The sequence below is a fragment of the Equus quagga genome, chromosome 1 (genome assembly GCF_021613505.1).
Source record: "Equus quagga isolate Etosha38 chromosome 1, UCLA_HA_Equagga_1.0, whole genome shotgun sequence".
Classification (NCBI taxonomy): domain Eukaryota; kingdom Metazoa; phylum Chordata; class Mammalia; order Perissodactyla; family Equidae; genus Equus; species Equus quagga.
The window spans coordinates 124,296,838-124,322,555 of record NC_060267.1 but is presented as its reverse complement, the minus strand read 5'-3'; the positions used below and the strand labels follow the sequence as shown (position 1 = coordinate 124,322,555).

Below are 25,718 nucleotides of genomic sequence, written 5' to 3'. Positions count from 1 at the left end.
GCTTCTGCAAAGCAAAGGAAACCATGAACAAAACAGAAAGGCAACCCACCAACTGGGAGAAAATATTCGCAAATAATTTATCAGACAAGAAGTTGATCTCCAAAATATATAAATAACTCACACAACTCAACAACAACAAAAAACAAACAACCCAATCAAAAAATAGGCAGGAGTTATGAACAGACGTTTCTCCAAAGAAGATATACAGATGGCCAATAGGCACATGGAAAAACACTCATCATCACTGATCATCAGGGAAATGCAAATCAAAACTACAATGAGATACCGCCTTACACTGGTCAGAGTGGCTATAATTACCAAGACAAAAAACAGCAAACGTTGGAGAGGATGTGGAGAAAAGGGAATGCTCATACACTGCTGGTGGCAATGCAAACTGGTGCAGCCACTATGGAAAACAGTATGGAGATTTCTCAAAAAATTAAAAATAGAAATGCCACACGATCCAACTATCCCACTACTGGGTATTTATCCAAAGAACTTGAAATCAATGACCAAAGAAATTTATGTACCCCTATTTTCATTGCAGCACAATTCACAATAGCCAGGATGTGGAAACAACCCAAGTGTCCTTCTACAGATTAATGGATAAAGAAGATGTGCTATATATATATATATATATACAATGGAATACTACTGCCATAAAAAAGGACAAAATTGTCCCATTTGCAGCAACATGGATGGACCTGGAGGGTGTGATGTTAAGCGAAATAAGCCAGACAGAGAAAGACAAACACTGCATGATTTCACTCGTATGTGGAAGATAATAAATACATGGATAAAGAGAACAGATTAGTGGTTACCAGAGGCAAAAGGGGTTGGGGGGTGGGCGAAAGGGACAAAGGGGCACATATGTATGGTGATGGATAAAAATTAGACTACTGGCGGTGAGCACGATGAAGTATATTCAGGAATTGATAAACAATAATGTACACCCGAAATTACACAATGTCATAAACCATTATAGTCCCAATAAAATTACTTAAAAAAAACATATCTCCCTATGAACCAAGAAACACCACGAGGGCAAGGACCATGTTGCACTATGACAACCCCAGTGCCCTGCCCAGTGTCTGAGTAGGTCCTTAATAGATACCTGTAAAATAGATAGATCTTGATGTCCCTAAGGAGTTTTGGAGTGTTGGGTATATAATGGGATCCCAATGGGTGGGTGCTAAGTTAACAACAAGCCTTTGTTGGATATATGATTTGCAAATATTTTTTCCCAGTTAGTGGGTTGCATTTTTGTTTGAATCCTGTTTTCCCATGCCTTGTAGAAGCTCTTTAGTCTGATGAAGTCCTGTTTGCTTATTCTTTCTATTGTTTCCCTTGTCTGAGAAGACATGGTGTCCAAAAAGATCTTTTTAAGACTGATGTCAGAGTGTACCTGCCTATATTTTCTTCTAAAAGTCTTATGGTTTCAGGTCTTACCCTTAAGTCTTTGATCCATTTTGAGTTTATTTTTGTGAATGGCGTAAAGGAATGGTCTATTTTCATTCTTTTACATGTGGCTGTCCAGTTTTCCCAAATCACATATTCTTAAATGATAGAGATGAGTTCATGATTCAGAATGAAGCTCTTTGGGGTAAAAATTGGGAAGGCACAAGTCCTCAGAATTTCAAATTTTGCGAAGGCCCTCACCAAACTGATAGCAATAGCTCTGGGGAGGAAGGAAAGGGACCACATTGGGAATGGGCTTTCGAATCAAGCAGACTTTGACTTAGATCCCACTTCTGCCTCTTACTGACCACATGACCATTTGGGCAAGCAATTCATCTTCTCTGAAGCTAGAAGTCAACTGTTGCTTGATAAGAAGCCTCTTTGTCTGAACTAGGTCAGGAGCAGATCACTGTATTTAAGAGATAAGTGGTTTGGATAATGGCACTATTTTAATAAATATTTGCCATTCATTCTCATAAGAAATGTAAGATTTCTTTTTATATCAATTCATTATAAGTTTTAATAGACATGATGCATGAAATGTGGGTAAAAATAATTCCCTAAATGACATTATTCCATACAATTTCTGTCTAACCCTGCAATGTCAGAAAATTACTCAATGTTCAGAGTCACAATGCTTTCACAGACAGAAGTCATTATACGCCCTACTAGACTGGCCTACTTTGACTCTGTTTTTCTATCTTTCCCTCTCTTTATTTGTTCTCTCTTCCCCTTGATTTTAGCTGGACCTTTTCATTATGGTGAAGATTTTAGCTACTGTGCACCAAGGCTAGACTCTCAAAACTTCTTTGGAAAAAGCAAAGATTAAGGTTGTGCCCTGATGTTAGTTGCGTCTCCATTCTCAAATTAAACCTCTGTTCCAATTTAGTTGGTCAATCAATTACTGAGTGCTAAGGAGGTAGGCCGGGTATTGTTATAGAATCACTTTTTGCAATGCACAACAAAATGCAATGAATATAGCAATGGCCATTCACAGTAAGAGAATATATATATGCTTGTATACAATGATGAACAGGACCTCGTACCTGCTTTTTCTCTCCCATACCAGGCAATCCCAGTCTAACAGGAGGTGTGATGTATTCAGGAAGAGGAATGAGCAGACACTGTCAGTGACCTGCCCATATCCTTTCAGCTCTTCCCATTTCAGGGCACACAGGCCCAGCTTCCATCTGCCACACCTGCACCTTCTTGCCCGATGGCACCCTCTAGCCCTGAAGTGCTGGAGAATTAATACTTCTTTTTTGTGTCTGCATCCAAGAAGCCTTTCTTGACTCTCGGTTATTTCATGAATCTGTTTCTAAAGATAGTTGTAAGCCTCTCTCCAATCATAGACATTTTCACCATCCTCTTTCCTATGTCAACAAATTCGCTTCTGCTTCTAAATGTGTCCTTTGGTCACAATACAGGTTTTCTGTTCAAGAAATGGTCTGAAAATTTCTGAACCATAAAATTTGTAAACAGAAAATTTTGATTTCCGCTCATTGGTTTCCCCTCTGGAATAGTATTTCAAAGTCTTATTCATAATTTTTTCTCCATAGCTGAAATTTGCATTCTGTTAAGGATATATGTGTATGTTGGGGTAGGGGATTGTGGTTATTTAGCAAAGTATGGTGCTTGGATGTTGTGATAGAATAATGGCCCCGCCCCAAAGATGTCTACATTCTAATTCTCAACTTCTGAATACGTTACCTTCACGGCACATGGGACTTTGCAAATGTGACTAACTTAAGGATCTCAAGATGGGGAGATTATCCTAAGTTATATGGATGAGCCCAATGTAATCATGAGGGTCCTTAAAAGTGGAAGAGAAAGGCAGAAGAGACTCAGTCAGAAGGAGATGTGAAGAACGGTCAGAAAGATGCAATTTTACTGGCTTTTATGATAGAGGAAGGGGGTAATGAGCCAAGGAATGTGGGTGGCCTCGAGACCCTGGAAAAAGCAAGGAAATGGATTCATCTCTTAAGTCTTCAAAAGAAAACATAGCCACACCAATACTTTGATTTTAGCCCAGTGAGACCCAGGTCAGACTTCTAGCTACAGAACTATATGGTCCTAAATGTATGTTGTCTTAAGGCACCATCAAGCTGCTGGTGATTTGTTACAGCAGCAAAAGAAAACTAATACAGGGGTTATTTAGATTATGTTAGAAAATATCAATAAGCACACTTTCCATGATTGAGCTACCCATAGTGGAGATGACAAGACGTTAAAACTGAAACCAGGCAACATCACTCTTTTCCTCAAGATCCTCCAAAAGCTTTTCTTCTCACCCTGAGTGAAAGCCCAGCTCAAATGCTGGCCTCCAGGCCCCACATGTTAGATAAGTCCCCCTTTATCTACCTGGCCTCAGAGTCCAACACTCTTGCCCTTACTCCCTCTGCTCCAGCCACACAAGCCTTTCTGTTCCTTAAACATCTCAAGCAGATCCTGCCTCAGGGCCTTAGCTCTTACCATACTCGCTGTCAAAGTCATCTTTCCTGGATATCCACATGTCTCATTTACTTACTTCCCTTAGGGCTTTGATATAACGTGCCTGTATCAGGGAGGTCTTCCCAGGCCACTCTTATATAAAAAAGCAACATCTCCTACCCCTGCAGGTGGAAATCATGAAATTTCATATATTATTTCTTTATTTTGTTTATCTATATTATATGTTTATTTTCTGCCTCTTCCCTCCCAAATCGAATACAAGCTCTTTGAAACTGGGGGCTTTCATCTGTTTGATCCCTGCTGTATCCCCAGGACCAAGAACAGTGTCTGGCCATGATAGGTACTTGCAACTACCTATCATTTCATTGGTTCAGATTTTCTGTTCAATTCTACAGGTTGGGCCATGTCAACAGTGGCTTCTGCATTTGATGATGGCTTGTTGCCATCACATTAAAGAGTGAATTGATTTTTAGTTTTATTCAATATATTTTTATGTGCTGAGAAATTTGGGAGTACTTGGTTTTCCACTAAAGGTGTATTCTGAAAAACAGCTCAATACCTTGAAGATAGAATAATCTCTAGGAAAGAGAACAATACTTTTCAGAGGATATTAACCAATTGTTATTTAAATATGTAGAGTTGCCATTTTATTATGCATTTCCTGCCAGAATAGTTCCATAATAAACTCTCCACTTTCTGAAATTAAGTCAATAAGTCAAAATAAAAAGGATACAAATGATGGTAGGCCCATAACTGGATCATAGGGGGAAATTGTGAAAAAATACTTAAAGCTGTGTTAAAATGCTGGCCTGTGACTTCATAGAATGATGGAGATCGAGAGGGTTCATCTTTGTACTCAAGGACAAGAGGAGATTTGAAAACACTAGTTGAAGTTTTTTAATGGAGATCGTATAATAATGCCTAACCACTGGGTTTGGGATTGGGGAGTAGTGGGGACTGTGGTGAAACTGAAAGTTTGTTTCCATCTAATGGGGGCAGGCACTACTCAGCCCATTTGGGAATGTGGACTGACTTGCCAGATCTTATTTTGTGTGAGGATCCTAAAGTAGGGACTTTTGTGTGAAATCTTCTGATATTTAAAACATTTTGTATACCAAATGCATCTGAAAGTCTCTACTTTGTGACTCCAGGTTTAAGATAAAAATCTTTACCCAAACACACAATAAAAGGAAAATGGGACAAATTAGATTGAAATAAAACCTTTCTTAGACTTCATTATATCCTTATTTTACTACATATCCCGCCCACTGAGTTGATGTGATCAAGTCACCTGTTATTTCCATTTCAAAAAGACTGATGCATGTATACAAAACAGGAGCAATGGATTCAAGTAGAGAATTCCATACCTTAAGAAAGATTGTGTTTACAGAATTCTAGGACTAGAGAATAGCCCTTTCCAATATGTAATTTTAAAATCTCTAGCAACCACATTTAAATCAGGTTATAAAAAAAGATAAAATTAGGGGTCTGCCCTGGTGGTGTATTGGTTAAGTTCATGCTCGCCAATTTGGTGGTCCAAGGGCTCACAGCTTCAAATCCCGGGCACAGACCTAGCACTGCTCATCAAGCCATGCTGTGGCGGCATCCCACATAAAGTAGAGCAAGATTGGCACAAATTTTAGCTCAGCAACAATCTTGCTCAAGCAAAAAGAGGAAGATTGGCAACAGATGTTAGCTCAGGGCCAATCTTCCTCACACGAAAAAAGGTAAAATTAATTTTAATATTATATTTATTTAACCCAATGCATTCAAAATATTATTTTCACACATAATCAACATTTTTAAATGTTAATAAGATATTTCACATGCTTTTATTCTTATGAAATCTTCAAAATCCAGTATGCATTTTACACTTCAGTTCAGTATCAATTCAGACTAGCCACATTCAAGTGATTTATAATCATAAGTGGATGGTGGTTACCATAGCCGGCAGTGCAGCTACAGAAGTTTCTTGTTATTTTGGCAAACACTATCATTTATTTTTATTGGAAATATCAAATATAATCATGCCTAACTAAGAAGTGAGAGATTATCTCAGACAGCTTTTTCGGTTTTAAGATATTCATCATTTATTCTTAGAACATTAAACATATTTCTCATGACTTTGTTGGCAATAATGATAGTTTGCCTTTATTCAGTCCCAGAAGTGACTGATTCTAAAGCAAGTGGCTAAACTCACCAACTGAGCTATTTTATGATACCAATCCATGCAACAGTGAGGGGAAAAAAATCACTTAAACCAACGTGTTGGTATTATGCATTCAAAATTTGGGTGATTTTTAAATTCTTGGGTTTGATTTTTTGGTGTAAATGTAATTCCTGCTAATTTTTAAAAAAATCAAACAATATATTGGGCCGGCCTAGTGGCACATCGGTTAAGTGCGCACGTTCCACTTCTCGGCAGCCCAGGGTTTGCCAGTTCGGATCCCGGATGTGGACATGGCACCGCTTGGCAAAAGCCATGCTATGGCAGGCATCCCACATATAAAGTAGAGGAAGATGGGCATGGATATTAGCTCAGGGCCAGTCTTCCTCAGCAAAAAGAGGAGGATTGGCAGCAGTTAGCTCAGGGCTAACCTTCCTCAAAAAAATAAATAAATCAAACAATATAAAGTAAACAACTTTAAATTTACTTATTCCTCTCCACCTCAGCTGCTCTACCACCACTCCCACTCTTAATCTCGAAGAATAATCACTGTTAAATCTTTGGTATGTATTCTTCCAAAACTTTCTATGTGTATCAGCATGTGAATATAGATACATTTTTTTATTTTATTTATTTTTATTTTTTTGAGGAAGATTAGCCCTGAGCTAACATCCGTGCCCATCTCCCTCTACTTTATATGTGGGATGAACGGCACAGCATGGCGTGATAAGCAGTGCGTACATCTGTGCCCAGGATTCAAACCCATGAACCCTGGGCCGCTGAAGTAGAGCACGCAAACTGAACCGCCATGCCACTGGGACAGCTCCAATACAGTTTTCAAGGGGATCTTCGTGTGTTCATAGTTTTAAGACATCCCGTCTCCACTCCACAATACACCATGAATTACCTTTTTACCTGCACATCGGAACACACAGATCTGCCTCCTTCTTTGAATGTCTCCAATATCTGTAGTATGTCTGTAGGACAATTTATTTAATCCTCTATTGATAGACGTGCAGGTTTCCTGTAGTTTTTGCTATTACAAGTAAACCTACATATATCCTCTCACCACTATGTGAATTTTCTTTTTTTGGAGGCAGATTATTCCTGAGCTAACATTTGCCGCCAATCCTCCTCTTTTTGCTGAGGAAGACTGGCCCTGAGCTAACATCCGTGCCCATCTTCCTCTGCTTTATATGTGGGACCCCTACCACAGCAACAAGCGAACCCCGGGCCACTGAAGGGGAACACGGGAACTTAACCACTGCGCCACCGGGCCAGCCAGTGAATATTTCTATAGAATAGGTTCCCAGAGGTGGAACGCCGGCTCTGAGACTACACAGATTTCAAATGCTGGTAGATAGTGCCAAATTGCCCTCCAAAAAGTTTGTACTAATTTACACTCATACCAACTACATCTGAGAGGATATTTTTATTGAAATGTAGACTTTCCAAAGTGGTACAGCCCAGAGCACTGGACTTCTAAGACCAACACTGAGAAGATGCCAGAGAGAACAAAAGCGGGCCGACCCCATGGCCAAGTGGTTAAGTTTGGCGCTCCACTTCGGCGGCCCAGGGTTTCCCCGGTTCGGATCCCAGGCGCGGACATGGCACCATTCGTCAGGCCATGTTGAGGCAGTGTCCCACATGCCACAACTAGAAAGATCCACAACTAAAATATACAACTATGTACTGGGGGATTTGGGGAGAAAAAGCAAAAAAAAAAAAGATTAGCAACAGTTGTTAGCTCAGGTGCCGATCTTAAAAAAAAAAGAAAAGAAAAGAGAGCAAAAGCAAGCCAAATGATTATTCCAAAGCTCTCTGATAAAATCCACAGTTGTAGACATCAACCTGGGGCAGCAACCAACACAAAAAGCAAATGAAAAAAAGTGTCATTTATGTGAAAGCCCCTTGCCTCTTCAGAGACACGTTGCTCCAGCCGGCACCTTGGCCGGCTTCTGGGGAGTGGCATTCTCTTGGTGAGGAGTCTTCTCCAGAGAAACATTCTGTCCCTGGACATTATGTATACACTTCCTCATGACACAGTTCTTGCTAAGTGACCTGTAAAGTGACACCTTCTTCTCTCGAAAGGCAAAAGCTCCAGTAAGGAGATTTGTTTGAGCAAGGAGAAAAAGTCCTCAATTCATATTCCTCTACGTGCAAACATGCAAAGGCCTCCTACACCTTGACAGATCTGGAGTGGCCACAACTGGTGGAAACTCTTCAGAAAATAATCAGCTTGCCAGACTCATTTATTTTCAAAAAGAGTCTGTTTTAAAATGGCTCCAAGTCACTAAGGTCCCGCCCTGTTGTATGTGTTTATCACTCTCAGACTTGGAATAAGACGGAGAATCTCTGTTTACCAAGTTTTCAAAGGGCTTACAAGTTGCTAGGCGAGGTTAGCATGAAACCAGGTAGAGATAAGATGCAAAAACAATTTAAGAATTGGCCAAAAGCCAATAGAATGCCAGTTAATACATGTAAGTCAAAACTTGGGGAAAAATCAGCTTTAGGGCCACTGATGGGAAAGACCCGACTGACTGAATGGAGAGTTTACATAGAAAGATCTCTGGGGGCAACAAATAGGTGACCCACAGGCTAAATGTGACCCACAGACCACATTTTTAAATACATGAGGCTTCTTAAAAATTTTGAAGTTCACTAGCATTTGGTTGTTCTGGCACTCTACAGTTTACCACAACTCCCACCTCTCCCTATGACACCCCAGTTTCTTACATTTACCTGCCTGGCTCCTGCAGGCATTCATGTTTGCAGTCTCTGACTTGGTGGTTTTAATCAATTGCTATCTCAGTAGGAGATGTTGTTGTTATGGTTACCTAAATAGGCTTAAGCAATCTCAGATGTGTTCCATAGGAGGCTAATGTTGAGAACAAGGGAGATTGTGTTTTGACCAGACTTTGCCCTGCTCTGGCTTTTTGGCTTTTCGGAGGGACATTTACAAATATTCAGGAAATGATAGTATGGGTATGACTCCAAGTTGAAAAGAAAAGTAGACTTATGGGGCTCTTGAATTGATGCTCTTCTCTCTAGATCTATTACCCTTACTTAAACCACTCCAGTCTCACACTTGAGCTACTTGACCACTTAACTTCCCAGTCTAGTATCTCCCTCTCTCTACTCACCACTCCCATACCCAGTTCATTTCAGTATTATACCTCCTAAATATTTCCTGAATCTATGCACTTCTATCTCATTCTACTCCTAAACACCATCATCTCCAGCCTGGACCAATGACCTACCTAGTGACTTTTCAAAAACTATACTTTTTCCTCTTCAATGTATTTTCCAAGCTGCATGCAGCAATCTTTTTAAAACACAAGTATAACATTGCCTTCCCTTGTCGCCTGTGTTCCCACCACCTTGGTCTCCTTTCTGCCCTCAAACTTGGCCTAGTTCCCACTCACCTCAGAACCTTTGCTCTGGTGGTTTTCCATCTTTGGAATACTTTTTGTCCCAGATCTGACCATAGTTTGCCTCCTTTTCAACATGAAATGTTTCCCCTCCAATGTCACCTCTTCAAGAGGTCTTTCTTGATCACTCTGGCAGAAGTGCCCACTTCCGCTCACTGTTTACCATGTTTTCCTAGTTTTTTCATAGCTTTCCTTATCAATGCCTGAAATGCTATCCATTTGCTAACACATTCGGTGTCTGTGTCCTCCACTGGAATGTATTCCTGGGCAGGGATTCCAGTTATTTTGCTCAATGCTGAATCCCCATCGCCCAGAATAAATATATAACGACTATACAATGACTAGCTCCTTAAAAACCCTTATCAACTTCATAAAAACAGAAAAGTAGAATGGTGGCAGCCAGAGGCTGGGGCCAGGGGCAGCAGGAGGAAGGGAGCGTTATTGTGTAATGAGTACAGAGTGTCAGTTTTGCAAGATGAAAAAAGTTCTGGAGGTGGATGGTGGTGGTGATTGCACAACAATGTGAATGTACTTAATGCCAGTGAACTGTGCCCTCAAAAATGGTTAAGATAGTCAATTTCATATGACATACTTTACCACAATTTTTAAAAATGTTTAATGATTTCAAAAAAAAACCTTAATAACTGTCCATTGCTCTGAAGATCAAGACCCAAATCTTTCATTCATTCTGTAGGATCCAGCGAGTTTGGCCCTGCCTCGCCCTCCAGCTCATCACACACATCATCTCTTTGTTGCAGCCACCCTGACTATCTTACACATTTCAAAGGCATTAGACTCCTTCCATTTCAGGGCTTTGCTACCTGCTGATTCATCTGCCTGGAACAGACAGATCTTCACACGACTGACTCTTTTTCCCTGTCCAGCTCTCAGGTCGGCTAACCTCATTGGGCCAGCCTATCTTCCCCGACGCCTCATCTAACATTGGCCCTCTCCCTCCGTAACCCCATCCAATCACCCTCTTTTATTTCCTTCATAGCTCTTACCACTAGCTGAAGTTAGTTTGCTTTCTTGTTTGTTATCAGCCTCTCCCACCGCATTTTAAGTTAGATTAGGTCACAGACTTTGTGTGTGTCGTTCACTGCAGTATCCCAGCTGCCTGGGGTAGCACCGGCAGCCACTAGGCATTCAAATAATTGCCGGGTAGCTGCATGAGTAAAACATCCCTGGAAGGTAGCCGCTACTACTCCTATTTGGTAAGATAAGGAAATGGAGGTTCAGAGCGGTTTTGTTACCTGCCCAGGACCTATAGCTTGTAAGAGTCAGACGTAAAATTTAAAGAGATCTGGCTGGGGCTGGCCCGGTGGTGTAGTGGTTAAGTTCGCTTGCTCTGCTTCATTAGCCCAGGTTCACAGGCCCAGATCCCGGGCGAGGACGTAGTACTGCTCATCAAGCCACACTGTGGCAGTATCCCACATAAAATAGAGGAAGATTGGCACAGATATTAGCTCAGGGACAATCTCCCTCAAGCAAAAAGGAGGAAGATTGGGAACAGACGTTAGCTCAGGACTAATCTTCCTCACCAAAAAAAATAAATAAATAAAAACAAATCTGGTTCAAGATGAGGGTGTGTCTGTGCCCCTAGCTCTTCTCCTTGCTCTGCTCCCTGTTCCACTCTCTTGAGCTCCATCACCTGCTACAGGACTCTTTGGAGAACCCGTGCACCTTGTCACAGAAGCCAAAGCAGCAAATGTTTCAGACTGTCACACCCCCCCCCCCACAGACTTCCACACTCACAGACGTGTGCAAACGCAGACACATACATACACGAAGTAAAATGAGCTCCTTTCCTAATGTAAAATTAATCTTATTCATCCAGATATTTGACAAAATACAACAGATTTAAGATAGCTGTTCCAATAGTCGAGTTAAAATAATTGGCCTGTGGTTAAAGAAATGCTTATGCATTTACTCCTTCATTTGAGCACCTATTGTTTATTGTGCTCTGGGGGTCCCAAAAGGTGAGGAAAATGAGACCAGGTAGAACCACACACCCATTTGACTAAAGCACATCAGGTATGTATTTCAGTGCTTCTCAAAGGACCGCCTGCACCTGCTCTTCTATGGCTTGGGTGCTACTGTTATCCCTACTTTGTGGATGAGAAAACAAGCACAGATAGGTTAATTGAATTGACTAAGGCCACAGGGCTGGGCTGGAACAAGAACCTAAGTGTAACTCCCAAACCCACTCTCTTAACCCCTCAATGTTATACATTTCATTCTTGACCATTTTTAAGCTCTTTCCCTCAGTACTGGAACATACAAGACTCAGAGTGTAGTCTGTGGACCAAAGTCATCAGCATCATCTGGGAGATGTTAGAAATGCAAATTCTTGGGTCTCACTCAGACCTACTGTATCGAAGCAGAGTAATTCTTGTATCTCCCAACAATTTTCTAGAGTTTTCCTTCTTAGCACCCAGTTTATTTCGGATTGAAAAACTCCAAGTGCCAATGAGCGTGATGGGACTAAATACTAGTGTCTGCTGCCACCTTGTGGTGAGAAGTTCCAACCCAGCCAGAATTTGCTCTTCTCTATGAAATAAATGGGAAAATGCTGGAAAGGAGGGATGCGCCAGGTACTCAATTTTTCCAGCCATGTGCTTTGAGTGACCGGTACAAAATTCCAAGATATACTAAAATAGCCCTTGGAGTGTACTGTGAGAAGGCCAAATAACAACTGGCCTTTTCGTGTGTCCGCCAGAACAAGAGAATGTTCATCAGCTCTAGTTAGAGATCTAACAAAAGCTGAGATCACTGATTTCCTTATAGGTTCTTCTCTTTGGAATTCAAACATGCTCATCTGGATGTGATAATCAACTGGTATGTGATTATTTTATTACCACCCCAAATGGCAGTGGTGAGACAATCAGGTCACCCTTTTCTGCATTTGCCCTGCCCAGGAATCTACCACGAGTTTCACAAAGTGAAACGGAATTTCCCACGGCTCTGTCAAATGCATCATTGGCGACCTCTGTGAAGTGGTAAACAGGGCCAGTCCCACCAATGATGTCTCTAACACCTGGAAGGGAATGGAGGAGAGATTCCAAAAATTTCCTACATACTTTACCCCAAACAGCCCAAAAGTTAAAAGTGCCTCAGTCACTGGATGATTTTGTTTTGAAGTTTGTGAGCTCAAGAGCTAAAGAAATCTAAAACGGCTACTACAGGGAAAGTTGACGGCGATGGACCAACCTCAACTATATCTACCAGAGCCCTTTAAGGTCGCTTATGGTAGAGTGGGCCAGTACCAAAGATTTCAGCAACCCAGACAGAAATATGGCTCATTCAAAAGGAAGGGGATTCAAAGGTAGGTAATTGGGACTCATTTTCTTTTCCGTTGAGTGAGAGTCTTTGGATTTTGCGTTGAACAATATTCACAATGATTAGAAAGGGTAGCATCTCTTTTTAAGCTCTGCGTTTAGAAACGAAGGCTCCGTAGGGACTAGCGGGAGAGGGCAGTGCATTTATACATTGGGTCAGGAAGCCTAGTGTCACAGAGGAAGCCTCATTTTGCCATCACAAAAGTCTTAATTGTAACACGGAAAACCTTTCCTTTCCACCTGAAATTGAGTTTTAATGTGGCATATGATACTAAAATAAGCACTGATATTAAGTTGATATTTCAGTCTCAGAATTTTAGACATCACATGTCCCATGCAAATACTAACATTTCGAAAACTCAGGAGCACGTTCTTCAAGCTGATCTGTGGCCAGCGCTTTCTGTTCCCTTTCCCAGCGATTTTGGCTGCTGAGATGGGTACTCATTGTACTTCACCCACGTGTGGGCTCTTTAGCGTAACCATAAAACTGTCTTATACCTGATATTTCTTGCCAGTGGCAAAACCATAAAGACAGGCATGAAATACTCCAAACATAATACATTTTAATCTGGAAAGTCAGTGAGATGATTTATTTTCCAATTTCTTGGGGCTTTCTTCTTACCAGGTTCATGAGTAATAGCCCAGACACGTACAAGTGAGGTGTATTCATGAGGCCTGAGGCATCAAAGACCAAACTTCTGAACTTCCACGGACAAAATGAAATATTGCAGAGATTTCCACTTTCACTAAGAAATGAGAGTTAAAAGGGGAAGCAATACAACCAAATAAATTTACTACCAGCCAAGATATTTAAAAACTTAAGAAGAGAAGTGTTCTTTTCATAATAGAAATTGCAGCATTTCTATTCGTAGGCCCTGGAGCAAAACTGCGTTTGTTAATTCTGTTCTACATAGATTGGGAATAAGGGTGGGGGGCATGGGAGTGGGAGACACACTCTAGAGATTCAGAGACTACTTAGAGCTGGGCTTTTTACCTGAGGGGTTACGAGCCTCCTGAATTGTATTTCCATTGTTTGTTTTGTGTGTGTATATTTATGGTAGTAAATATTGATGGCTTTATTATAAGATTCTCAAACAACCACAAGCAAACACATAGACACAGAGAATAGATTGGTGGTAACCAGAGGGGAAGGAGGAAGGAAGAGGGAAAGGGGGAAAGAAGTTAAAGGGCTAGAATATTTTTAAAAAATTTTTAAAAAGAAGGTGGAGGTTTTCACAAACAGAATTTGGTCATGGCTTCTAATACGAGTTAATGTGAATTCTTGCTATTGCCTTCTGTACCAGGCTTTGGTTTAAAACCAAATGGGAAGTCAGAGAGCCAAGCTTTGAGGGGCTGGTGGGCCAGATGGCCTCCCTGTTCTCCCCTGAGATCTTGACTCCACATACCTGTGAAATGCCTGTGATCCATGTTGGGCGGGGTCGAGGGGATCAAAGGAGGCAGGAGAAGGGAGGAGATGGAAAAACAGCCACACTGAAGGACAAGTAACAGTAAATTCCAGGTTTTGCCTGGCCTAAACACTTAAGGATATTTTAATCAATGTTTTCATAAGATGGAGTTTTAATTGTAAGAGATGATAAAGGACTAGGCCCATCACTCAGGTCACAGGGATTGACATCAGTGGTTGCCAGTGATACAGTAAAGAGCACCAGACTGAGTTGTACAGCCTAGCTATGTGACCTTGAGGAAGCATCCTCACCTCTCTGAGCCTTAGCTTTCCTCATCTGGGAAGTGGGGATAATATCCCATAAGACTGCTGTGAAAGACTGAATAAAATAAGATTATGTAAATAATAATAAATAAATAAATTCTGACAGTATTTACGGCTCAAAGCTGAGACAAAGGCTGGACTCAAACAGTGCAGGAAATAGGAAGAAGAAAGCTTTTGGAGTTAACTACCTAGGCCAGGCAAAAGGATGTGGCCCCAGAAGAAATGGGATTCTGCAAGACTTAACTTTTCAAAGGCAATGTTAGAATGTGCAGCAGGAACTGATAGACCAGTGGTTCTGGCAGAGTTTGATGCTTTCAAAGCGGACAGTGAGGAGCAGTGAAATGTCTATTGCCATGCACAGTCAGAATTGAGCTGAGTTTTACAACTTGGATATCAGCGGTCGATTAACTTTTTTCCTTCACATTTGCTGTAGTAGCTTGTCTGTATGTTATTTACATTAAACCTGATCTGCCTAATTTTCCCATGAGAGCTAAAAGTAATCATGTAGGCTTTACAGATCTGTGCAATATATCTTTTTGTAGGGGAAAAAATTAAAATTTAGTTATGTCTGTCCCATTCCCATTGTGCACACCAAAACTTGAGTTCATTATTTTACTTCACAATAGTCAAACATTTATTCTTAAACAAACAAAGATTCCAGGAGGGGTCCATGGGAGATTAATCTTAGCCCATAAATGATCTTCGAGTGAATACGAAATGGCACTCCTTCCTCAGGACACTTTACTGCCATCTGCTAGAAAGTTATTGTAATAACCATAAGCTACTATAATGACTAAATGTGAATAGCGCCCCCTAGAAGTTGAGCACATACAGCTGGCAGAACTTATGTCCTGATCCCAGAAGGGAGGCTGCTGGCCCACAAGGTCTCCCTTGCCTTTTACATTTTTCCCACACAGATCTGATCCACATGGTAATACAAGCTATCACTTATTGAATGTTTCATTAGGTTCCAAACCTGTAAATTATTTCCTTTTATTTGCACATTTCTGAGAATAATACACCCATTTTCAAATGAGAAAACCCAAGCTTGTAGAGGTTAAATAACATGCCTAAGATCACACAGCTAGGCAGTGTGGTGCTAGGTTCAACCGAGACTATTTAACTCCAGTGCTTGGGCTCTTACTGAACTACGTTCCATGTATAATTACAGAGAAGCTGGATGATTTAGGTCCAGTTTAGAACAGTGTTATCCTGGAGGATAATAGACATGCTACTGGTGGTACTTGAGAGATTTTAGGTAGTATATGAAGAAAATTTTTTAATGGTTTGAATGTACTTACATCCACGTAAGAAATGTATATTACATATATAATAAACAGGACATAATGTAATATAAAAGCTAGGATTTCACTCAGAGAAATGAGGATTTATATTCACACAAAAACCTGTATACAAATGTTTATAGCAGCTTTTTTCATAATAGCCCCAAACTGGAAACAACCCAAATATCCTCCAATGAGTGAATGGTCAGAAAAAGTGTGGTACATTCACATCATGGAATATTACTCAGCAATCAAAAAGGAACAAATTATTGATACACATGACAACTTGGATGAATCTCCAGGGAATTATGCTAAGTGAAAAAAGTAAATCCCAAAAGGTTATATACTGTGTGATTCCATTTATGTAACATTCTTCAAAGGACATAAGTAACACACCTGGACGACAGCTTTGTGGTTGCCGAGGGTTAAGGAAAAGGTAGGGATGAGTGGGAAGTGGGTATGGCTATAGAAGACAAAGGACCCTTGTGATGATAGAAACGTTCTGTATCTTGACGGCATCAATGTCAGTATCCTGGTTGTGATAATGTATTGTGGTTTTTCAAGAGGTTACCATTGGGGTGAACTGTGTCAAGAATACACAGAGGATCTCCCTGTATTATTTCTTACAGCTGTATGTGGAACTATAATTATCTCAAAATAAAGTTTAATTTTTAAAAATCCCTGAGATTTTATGGATATTATTGCTCTGGATAAGACTAACAAAAAACATTTAATTGAGGAAGAATACTAGGTAAATAATGGTGTCATGGAATGGGGGATGTTCACTCTAGCACAGAGGATAACAACACAAATCTTGGGATCAGATTGTCTGGGCATAAGTTATTTAATCTTTCCAAGCTTTAATTTCTTATTTGTAAAATAGAGATGACAGTATGAGGGTTAAGTTACATAATATGTATGAAGAACTTATTAAGTGTTTACCGCATAGAAAGCTATTAAGAAAGGTTATCTATTTTTATTACCAAAATATGCCAAACGATGAAGATGGAATATGACTATTTGGAATTTGGGAAATATGAGCTTAGAGTTACTCTGTCTAAATGAATGTTCTATGTAAATACAGCATTTATGGGACATTGGAGACTATATATATATTTTTTTTTTTTTTTTGAGGAAGATTAGCCCTGAGCTAACTGCTGCCAATCCTCCTCTTTTTGCTGAGAAAGACTGGCCCTGAGCTAATACCTGTGCCCATCTTCCTCTACTTTATATGTGGGACGCCTGCCAGAGCATAGCATGCCAAGCTGTGCCATGTCCACCCCCAGGATCTGAACCGGCAAACCCCAGGCCACCAAAGCGAAATGTGCACACTTAACTGCTGAGCCACTGGGCCAGCCCTTAGAGACTATATTCTTTATTAACTACACTAGCAGACTCTCATCACTCATCACTGTAGCCTTGGAACCCCCAGATTCAGCAAAAACTATCTCAAATCATCATTGAAATAAGATTGCCTATTTGCCAAATGAGGTAATATATTCTAACAGTCATAAACCAGGATTAAAATCTGCATTCTATGCTTGGTCAATTAATTTAACCTCTCAATGTCTCAGTTTACTCACTAGCAAAATGAAGATAAAAATATAACCTACCTGATATGAGGATTAAATGAGCAGGTGGCCAGAATGCACTTATTACAGGTTGGTGACAAAACACCAAGTAGTTGCTCTGGCTTCGTTTTCCTGTGATTTGATTCCTAGTCTTCAATTTTATTTTTGAGAATTATATAATTTGTTAACATTTGCAATGTGAATTTTAATGATTTAAATCATTCACTTCTAACTTTTCAATTTCCCTAATACAGATTATTTTTATTTTGTTTAGATGGCATAGAGCTGTGTCTATCAACTTAGTAAAACAGAATATATTGGTCCCCAAAGAAGAATCATCCAGTGATAATGACATGGAATTTCATGAAAGCCAACAAAATCAGAAAAAAAATTGATGAAGAAAGTGAAGACTGTTTGGGGGAGGATGCTGTCATGCAAGTATAGAAGCAAGCCAGCAAGTCCCAGCGGAGCAGGCTCCACCAGCCACAGGGAAACCCTCCTTTCCAACACGCAGAGTCTTCTTCCTAGGCTTGTCAAGGAGCTCCCATCGCCCAAGTTATTTACCAAACCAAGAATGAGAAAGCTCTCACAGAATGGTAATCAAAGGCAGTATGTGGTTAAGCGTCAAGGCCAAGAGGAATAATGAAATTAGAATGGATTTTTTTTGCTACCCAAAGTATGGCATTTCCTGAGAGTTTGTCTGGAATGCAGAATCTGAGGCCCTACCCAGGTGTCCTGAGTCAGAATCTGCATTTTAGAAAGATCCCCAGGTGACTCGTACGTACATACATTTTGAGAGGCTCTGAATTAGATTGCCTTTGAGGTCCCTCCCAGTCCAAGTAATCAGTGATTTAATCAGTCAAAAGTCACTTTTTATTTAAATATATAAGCATACATAAGTATATATGTATATGCATATATACCTACACACAGTAGAAAATCTAAAGTGGGATTTTTTTGTTTTGTTTCTGGAGAAAGTAGTGATGCGGCCTTTGAAATGGCTATTTCCAACAGTGGAGGGTGTGGTGAGAATTCTACGAATAAAATTTATGATGGTAAGTAACAAAGGACATTTTATTTTATTGTATCTACTTCCCATGTACTTTGTGGAAGAATCAACATTTGAACTGTTAACTTTAAGTCTTTCTTGCAATGTGGTAATGCTGTTTTGGGGCGTCCTATGAGTGATGAGTAACAATACCACTAATATTAGCATTCTCCTCTGTAGCTTTTTTAAACTGATAGACCTTATTTTTTTAGAGCAGTTTTAGGTTTACTGGAAAAATTGAGCAGAAAATACCGAGTTAGTTCCCATATGTCTCCTTACCCCACCCTCAGAGTTTCTTCTATTATTAACATCTTGCCTTAGTATGGTACATTTGTTACAACTGATGAACCAATATTGACATATCATTAACTAAAGTCCATAGTTTACATTAGGGTTCACCTTTTGCCCTGCAGAATTCTTTGGATTTGAAAAACTCATCATGTTGTGTCATGTATCCACCATTACAATATCATACAGAATGACTTCACTGCCCTAAATATCCTGTGTACCTTTTTAATGTCCTTTACAGCACAGTATCAGGAAACATATACAGCCCTTATGTATATGTAGAGAATCCACATACAACCTCACATTTCACACAGGGATAAGGCTATAAACCTGGTGGATACTTTTTCCAGAAAAAAAAAAACAAAACTGATGTCTTCCAGCTGACTGATTGTCCTTTCAAACACACTCTGTCTTCTGGAAAAAGCAGTCACTAATGCAAGCATCCAAGCATCTAGCAATTACCTGGTATGGATTGACCTATCTATTTCTGTTGAAAATAACAAAGAGGACATGCTTCTATACTGATGGGGCTGGAGTTGCAGAGTCCAGAAGGAAAAGAGGACGAAATTCCTCCTCCTCATCCGTGTGCATTGGCTTATTTTCATCCTAGTTGGAGTGCAAAATCTCTACACTAAGATTTCTCCAGAAAACTTGCCCGTCCTCAGGCTGCAACTCAAATAATATGACCCTGTCTCAGCTGTGGCTCAAAGACAGTTGCTCTTCCCTGTTGACCCTCATAACATTTTTAAACAAATATTTGCTAAATACTTCCTGTACTCTAACCACACTATTAGGGATAGAGTAGCAGATACAACAGACACGGTCCCTGTCCTCATGGAGTTATAGTATATAAGGACATTCCAACATTATGCAGATGATTACATCTGATGCAAAGCAGAAGTACAGGGCACTATGGAAACACATCTGTGTGCTCTATACTTTAGGGGAGAGGGCTCCAGAAAGAACTCCCTGAGGAAGGGCCAACTCACTTGAGACCGGAAGGACAGCTAGGGTCAGATAAGGAATGAGTGGGGATAACAGTTTCCCAGGAAGAGGGGAGAGCATACTCAAGTCCTGATATCCAGACAGCACTGGGCATATTTAAGAAATGAGAGTAATCCAGCCAGGGAGAGGCTAGTGAATAAAGTGGTAAGAGTATTGTAAACCACATTAAGAATTTTTAACTTTCTCCCAAGAGTGATAAGAAACCATCAAATACTTTCAAGCTGGAGATTTATATAATCTGATTTACATTTTAAAAAGCTAGCTCAGGCTGCAGAGTAGAGACTGGATTGGAGGAAGGCAAGAGCAGGTGCAGGAAGAACAATAAACAGGCTCTTACATTTGTTCACGCAAGGGATGATATTAGCTTCGGTTACTCATGGCAGCGGGGCTGGGGAGATAAAGGGAGAAACATTCATATGTAGAAGTTGTAAGATTTGGGAAAGAGCTGGACAGTGGAGAGTGGGAGAGAAGGAAGTGTCCCTGGGTTGACCACCTGCTTTGGAGGCGGGGCCACCATTCATTGAAATGAGGAGCCATGGCTCCCAGGGAAGTCCTCGACAGACCTCAAGCAGGACAAGATTTTAGGTGCTGCGCACAGTGTGAAGACACTGAAACACAGAGCAAATTGCAAACATCTTTTCCCTAGTGCTCCTGTCAATCTCTCCGAATACATCAAGGAAAAAGTCTCATTTCCTTCCATTTTCTTTTTTAACAAAAAGGAGAGTGACCTCAAGTTTAGTGCCTTGTGCAGGCAATAACATGGTTTTATTTTTACCATATTAATCCTAATGCCTATTTTTGACACTGGTTTTCGACTTATGGTGTTTTAAGATTTCCTTTATAAATGCGTTTCTTGCATTAAGAATTGAACTGATATAAAGAAATATATTAAGGAGTCCAGGGTTCACATGGCTGCTGAAACATGGGAAAAACTATTAAGATGGTGTGTGAATGAGCCTTGAGCCACGTTGCTGGAGACTAGATTTCAACTTTGCTTCAATCAACAAGGAATACTCAAGGGGTCACCTTACACGTTAGATGGTTACTTTTTCTAATTCCACAGTAGTTAAAGGGAAAAGCAATGGAGAGCAAAACTGAAGCCTCAAAGACAGAGAGGTCAGCACCTTGTCGGGATGGGTTTCTGACTACTGAGGTCATGATCCCAAGAAAAGGCAAATGTTCGGGAGAAAGTGTAAGATTCAGAAAAGCAAATCCATTTTTGATTTTTAACCGCAAAGAAAAAAAGCTACTGAGGCAGCATGGAATACCGTCTTTTCAGAATATTTTCTAATAGGAAGAATATGTCTATAATTGTGATCCTTACAGTTTCTTTTTTTTCCCCTCTCTAAGCGACTATACAACTTTATGTTGTAGAAGCAGAGACAGAGGAAATAACCCGAGGAAATACACCTCTCCAGGCCAAGAGAACCATCAAGAGGTTATATGTGCCATCCCTTCCTTCAGGACTGCAAAGGTAAAATGCTACAAAAACTTGCCTCTAAAGACTTACACACAAGTCAGTATTTAAGCCTGTTGTAAAAGCCAACTTCTAATAAAACCTTTAAATCTGCTACTTGTGTCTCCTTTCTAAGAATTTAGGCCACAGAAAGTGGCTTTCCAGATCTGGTTCCCCTACTTTTGAGCTCGAACTCTTCAGCTTCTACTACAACCTGGGCAACAATGGAATTTTGAGTTTTATATTAATTTTTTTAACTGTTCAAATATTAAGTTAGTATATTAGCATCTGGCCTATCATGCATGCTAGCACTGCCCTCTAGAACTTTCTTCGAGGATGCAAGTGTACATTTGTCCAATATAGCGGCCATTAGCCACATGTATTGTATAGACAGTGCAGCATGAGACAATCCAGGACTCTCCAGTCGAAAGCTTGTTCTTATCTGTAGGTATGTAAATTTCAGCCTAAATTGCTCAGACTATTTTTTTAAATAGCCTGAACTATTAATATTATTTTAAGTATAACAAGTTTTTACTTAAAGCTGACTATGTTCCAGACCCTGTTCTAAATACTTTAAAAATATCAACTCAAATTATCCTTACAATGGCTCAGTACAGTAGGTAGTAATTCTATCATTCTTTTAGGAATGTCACTGAGAGGTTAAGTAATTTTCCCATATGAGTGGCAAAACCAGGCTTCAAACCCAGGAAGACCTGGCTCTAGAGTCCTACGCTTAATTATTCTGCTAGGTACTAATTGTACAGCCCAATATGGCAGCCAACAGCCATGTGTGACTATTTAAATTAATTAAATTAAGTAAAATTAAAAGGTCAGTCTTTCAATTGTACAATTACATTTCAATTGCTCAATAACCACATGTGGCTAGTGGCTGTTGTTTTAGATAGCACAGATAAAGAACATTTCCATGTTCACAGAAAGGTCTATTAAACAGCACTGCTCTAAAGCATCACTGTCAGAGTGCGCCAACGTTAGTTTTGAATTTTGCCTCTGGCGTGCTAGGTTCATATTCATTTTATTCCTATTATGTGTTGGGCCATTAATTTCTAGATTTGGGGCTATGAAGGACATGGTCCTATTTTAAGGAATTTATAGTTTAATAGATGAGATAGACATTAAACCATGGCACTACAGAGCAGTGGGGAAGGATAACCTTTTGAGTAAGTAGCACTGGGACAAGTGGACATCCATATGGGGAAAACGATGAAATTTGATTCCTATTTCACACCACAAACAAAAATTAATTCCTGTTGGGTTAGAGATCTATGTGGAAAGGTAAAACCTTAAACCTTCTGAGGGGTAACAAAAATATCTTCATGACTTTAGTACAGAGAAAGACTTCTTAGAATACAAATATCACTGACCATAAAGGAAAGGATGGATACATTTGGCTATATTAAAATTAAGAATTTCTATTCATCAAAAGACATTCTTCTGCTTCATACGTTCTGCTTCAGCAGCCCAGGGTTCGCTGGTTTGGATCCCAGGTGCAGACCTATGCACTGCTTGTCAAGCCATGCTGTGGCAGGTATCCCACAAATAAAGTGGAGAAAGATGGGCAAGGATGTTAGCTCAGGGCCAGTCTTCCTCAGCAAAAAGAGCAGGATTGGCAGATGTTAGCTCAGGGCTAATCTTTCTCAAAAAAAAGACATCAGATCAAAGATTATCAACTATCTATAGAAGAGTTTTGTATAGCTCTCAGAATCGTCTCAAAAACATTATTTGAATTGATTGCATTTAAAAATTAGAATATTTCAAATAAAAATCTGGATTTTCAGCTTTATTTTGAAAAATAGGAATATTTGGAAACTAGGCCCACAATTCCTCATGGCAACAGTGGGAGATATGCAGAGGCTGCCCCCTTTGCAGGAGGCACATTCTCTCCAGTTCACACCAGCCCTAAATGGTCCTGCTTTACCAAAGCTGCCTGGCCCCTCTGGGCATTTGACTTTAAAATAGTTGTATTCAAAAAACACGGAAATAACTTAGTGATTACCAAATGCAGTAAGCACTTTATAGGAGAAAGCACTGAGTTTTATGAGAGACAAAAAAGAGGAGCCCAACTTTAGATGGATTTGGAAGGTTCCACAAGTGACATTTGAGCCTGGGCAAGCTGGCAGGGCAAGTGGAGGTTCAGCAGGCTCATTTGTAAACTCCTTCATCAGGTAAAGGGTAGGACCCAGATCCAGTCCTATATCCTTCTTTGGGTAGGTCTCACAATAGTCCTATTGCTAATTACTAAGCACAAGGGGAAGGAAGAACGAACTCAATAAGAATAAAAAGGGCTTATTAGCCAGGAGCCATGACCTAGGGATGATTTCCAATAGCAACACTATTAGGACAGGTACTTGTAAGCAGCAAGCCAAGGATGGTAGGAAAAGTATCAGGCATGGGGCAAAAAGAACCCAGAGCTTTCTTTTTTATGTTTGGAGCTATGTCTGCCATGAAAATAAGGAGACCTGCAGATGAGAGATCAAATTAACAATTGGATCCAGTGATAATGAGCTTTCTGGGGCACTGGTCCACAACAGCCCCACACTCTGTGCTCAGCAGCTGCAAAGCCAATTTCTTCTTCTTCCCCTCACGAATGACCTGCTTTTTTCCTGACACTGTATATTCTTTCAGAACCAGACAATCTCATTTCTCCGCACCCTATAGATCTCTTCAAAGAGAGCTCTGGGCACAAAGGAGATACATGGGGCATGGAGAATAATATGAATACGGTCTCCAATCCAACGTTGTTATGTGGCAAATGTTCAGTTTATAAGAGAATGTCCCAAGGGTAAGAATTCTTATCTAAGCGCCGTCATAGAAATAACGTTGGTACTGCCTAATCGGAGGTGTTTTTGCATTTTTATGATAGGTTCCGTATTCATCAAAAAAGAGACCACACTTTGCAGCCCTTAGAAAAAGGAAACATAGAATGGAAAACATCCTCCAAAAATCAGATTTGACTGTAGGAAAGCTTCAAATGCAGGTGGTGGACAAAGGCTTTTATTTTTGTGTTTCAAAAGCATCACAGGGCCAGGCTTAACTGAATGCATAGTTCTGCTAGACAGCATGGATGTGGGACGAAACTAATGATTAGCATGAAGAAATAATGTTAGTGGGGGGCATTCTGAGAGTGGCTAAAGGATTGCTAAGGGCACGTAGGATGATGCTGTGCTCCTAATAAATATTAAGTGAATTCAATTAAAATGAAGGCATGCACATAGGCTTCGTTTGAGAAGAAATGAGATCATCTTTACCACTTGGTGGTAAATGTATGTTTTCAAGCTCTGTTTACTATGACTTGAATTAGAATAATACTTTGGGACTTGAAAAACGTCCAACAATCCTGAACTCCTCTCTTAGGAAAAACAACCATCCCTTTGGTTTTGACAAGGCTTTTAACACATGGCTTCATTTCTTTGTATCTGTCTGTCATAGGTGGATGACCTCATAGAAACGGTGACAGATAAATCCACGAAGTTATTGGCCCAAAGACATGCTGAGCTTCAACAGTGTGAGTTTCTAGGGGATGAAATTCTTCAGTCTTCTAAGCTGTTTCAGAGGATAGCCAAGAAAACCATGAGGAAGTATAAATTGAAAACTGTGTGTTTCCCATGTACCTGCTGCTGCTTCTGATTTTGTTCCTGATTACATAAAGGTTATCTTTATAAGGATTCTTATCTTCTGTTTTTTGAGGAAGATTAGCCCTGAGCTAACTGCTGCCAGTCCTCCTCTTTTTGCAGAGGAAGCCTGGCCCTGAGCTAACATCCATGCCCATCTTCCTCTACTTTATATGTGAGATGCCTACTACAGCATGGCTTGCCAAGCAGTGCCATGTCCGCCCCCGGGATCCGAACCGGTGAACCCCAGGCTGCCGAGAAGCGGAATGTGTGGACTTAACCGCTGTGCCACCAGGCCGGCCCCTTATAAGGATTCTTATCTTTTGATACATAATCCTGAATAAATGTCTCTAGTGAATTAATCAGTGGGGGGTGGTTTAGGATATTCTGCCCAACAATCCTTAAAAAATGATCCTTTGTGAAAAACTGAGTTTTAATTCTGAGTCAATGTAAGCAATTTTTCCTTCATAATTCTTACTAATAATGGAAAATAGAAACATTTCTCAGAGCATAGCAATTCTGCGAAGAAATTTCTCCCATGATTTAGTAGATGAAATTAGAGGAAGCATTTAAAGGTATTATGACACTTTTAATACGACTACTACTGAGCTAATTTAAACTCTCATTTTAAAGATAAGAATTCTTATTAAAATTACAAAAATGTAACATTATTAAGATATGATTCATGCAAAGCGTCATGTTTCTGAACTAAAATAAATGGATAAGGATGGAACCTAACAAGTATTGAACATGTAATTCAATATTTAAGAAAATTACAAGTGATTCAGCCTTAGCTTAATTTTTAAAAAGATCACAGGGGCCGGCCTGTTGGCATAGTGGTTAAGTTTACGTGTTCCACTTCGG

General features: G+C 40.1%; 1 protein-coding gene across 1 annotated transcript; it reads left to right on the top strand.

The window, feature by feature from the left end:
• Positions 1-17,655: 17,655 nt before the first annotated feature.
• C1H3orf49 (chromosome 1 C3orf49 homolog) lies at positions 17,656-24,963 on the top strand (the record flags this gene model as incomplete). Its single annotated transcript, XM_046685147.1, is given in 6 exon segments — positions 17,656-17,818; positions 17,821-18,024; positions 21,120-21,243; positions 22,294-22,315; positions 24,107-24,220; positions 24,673-24,963. Coding segments are annotated over 6 exon segments (825 nt in total), but the record flags the coding sequence as incomplete, so codon positions are not given.
• Between the last annotated feature and the right edge of the window lie 755 nt (positions 24,964-25,718).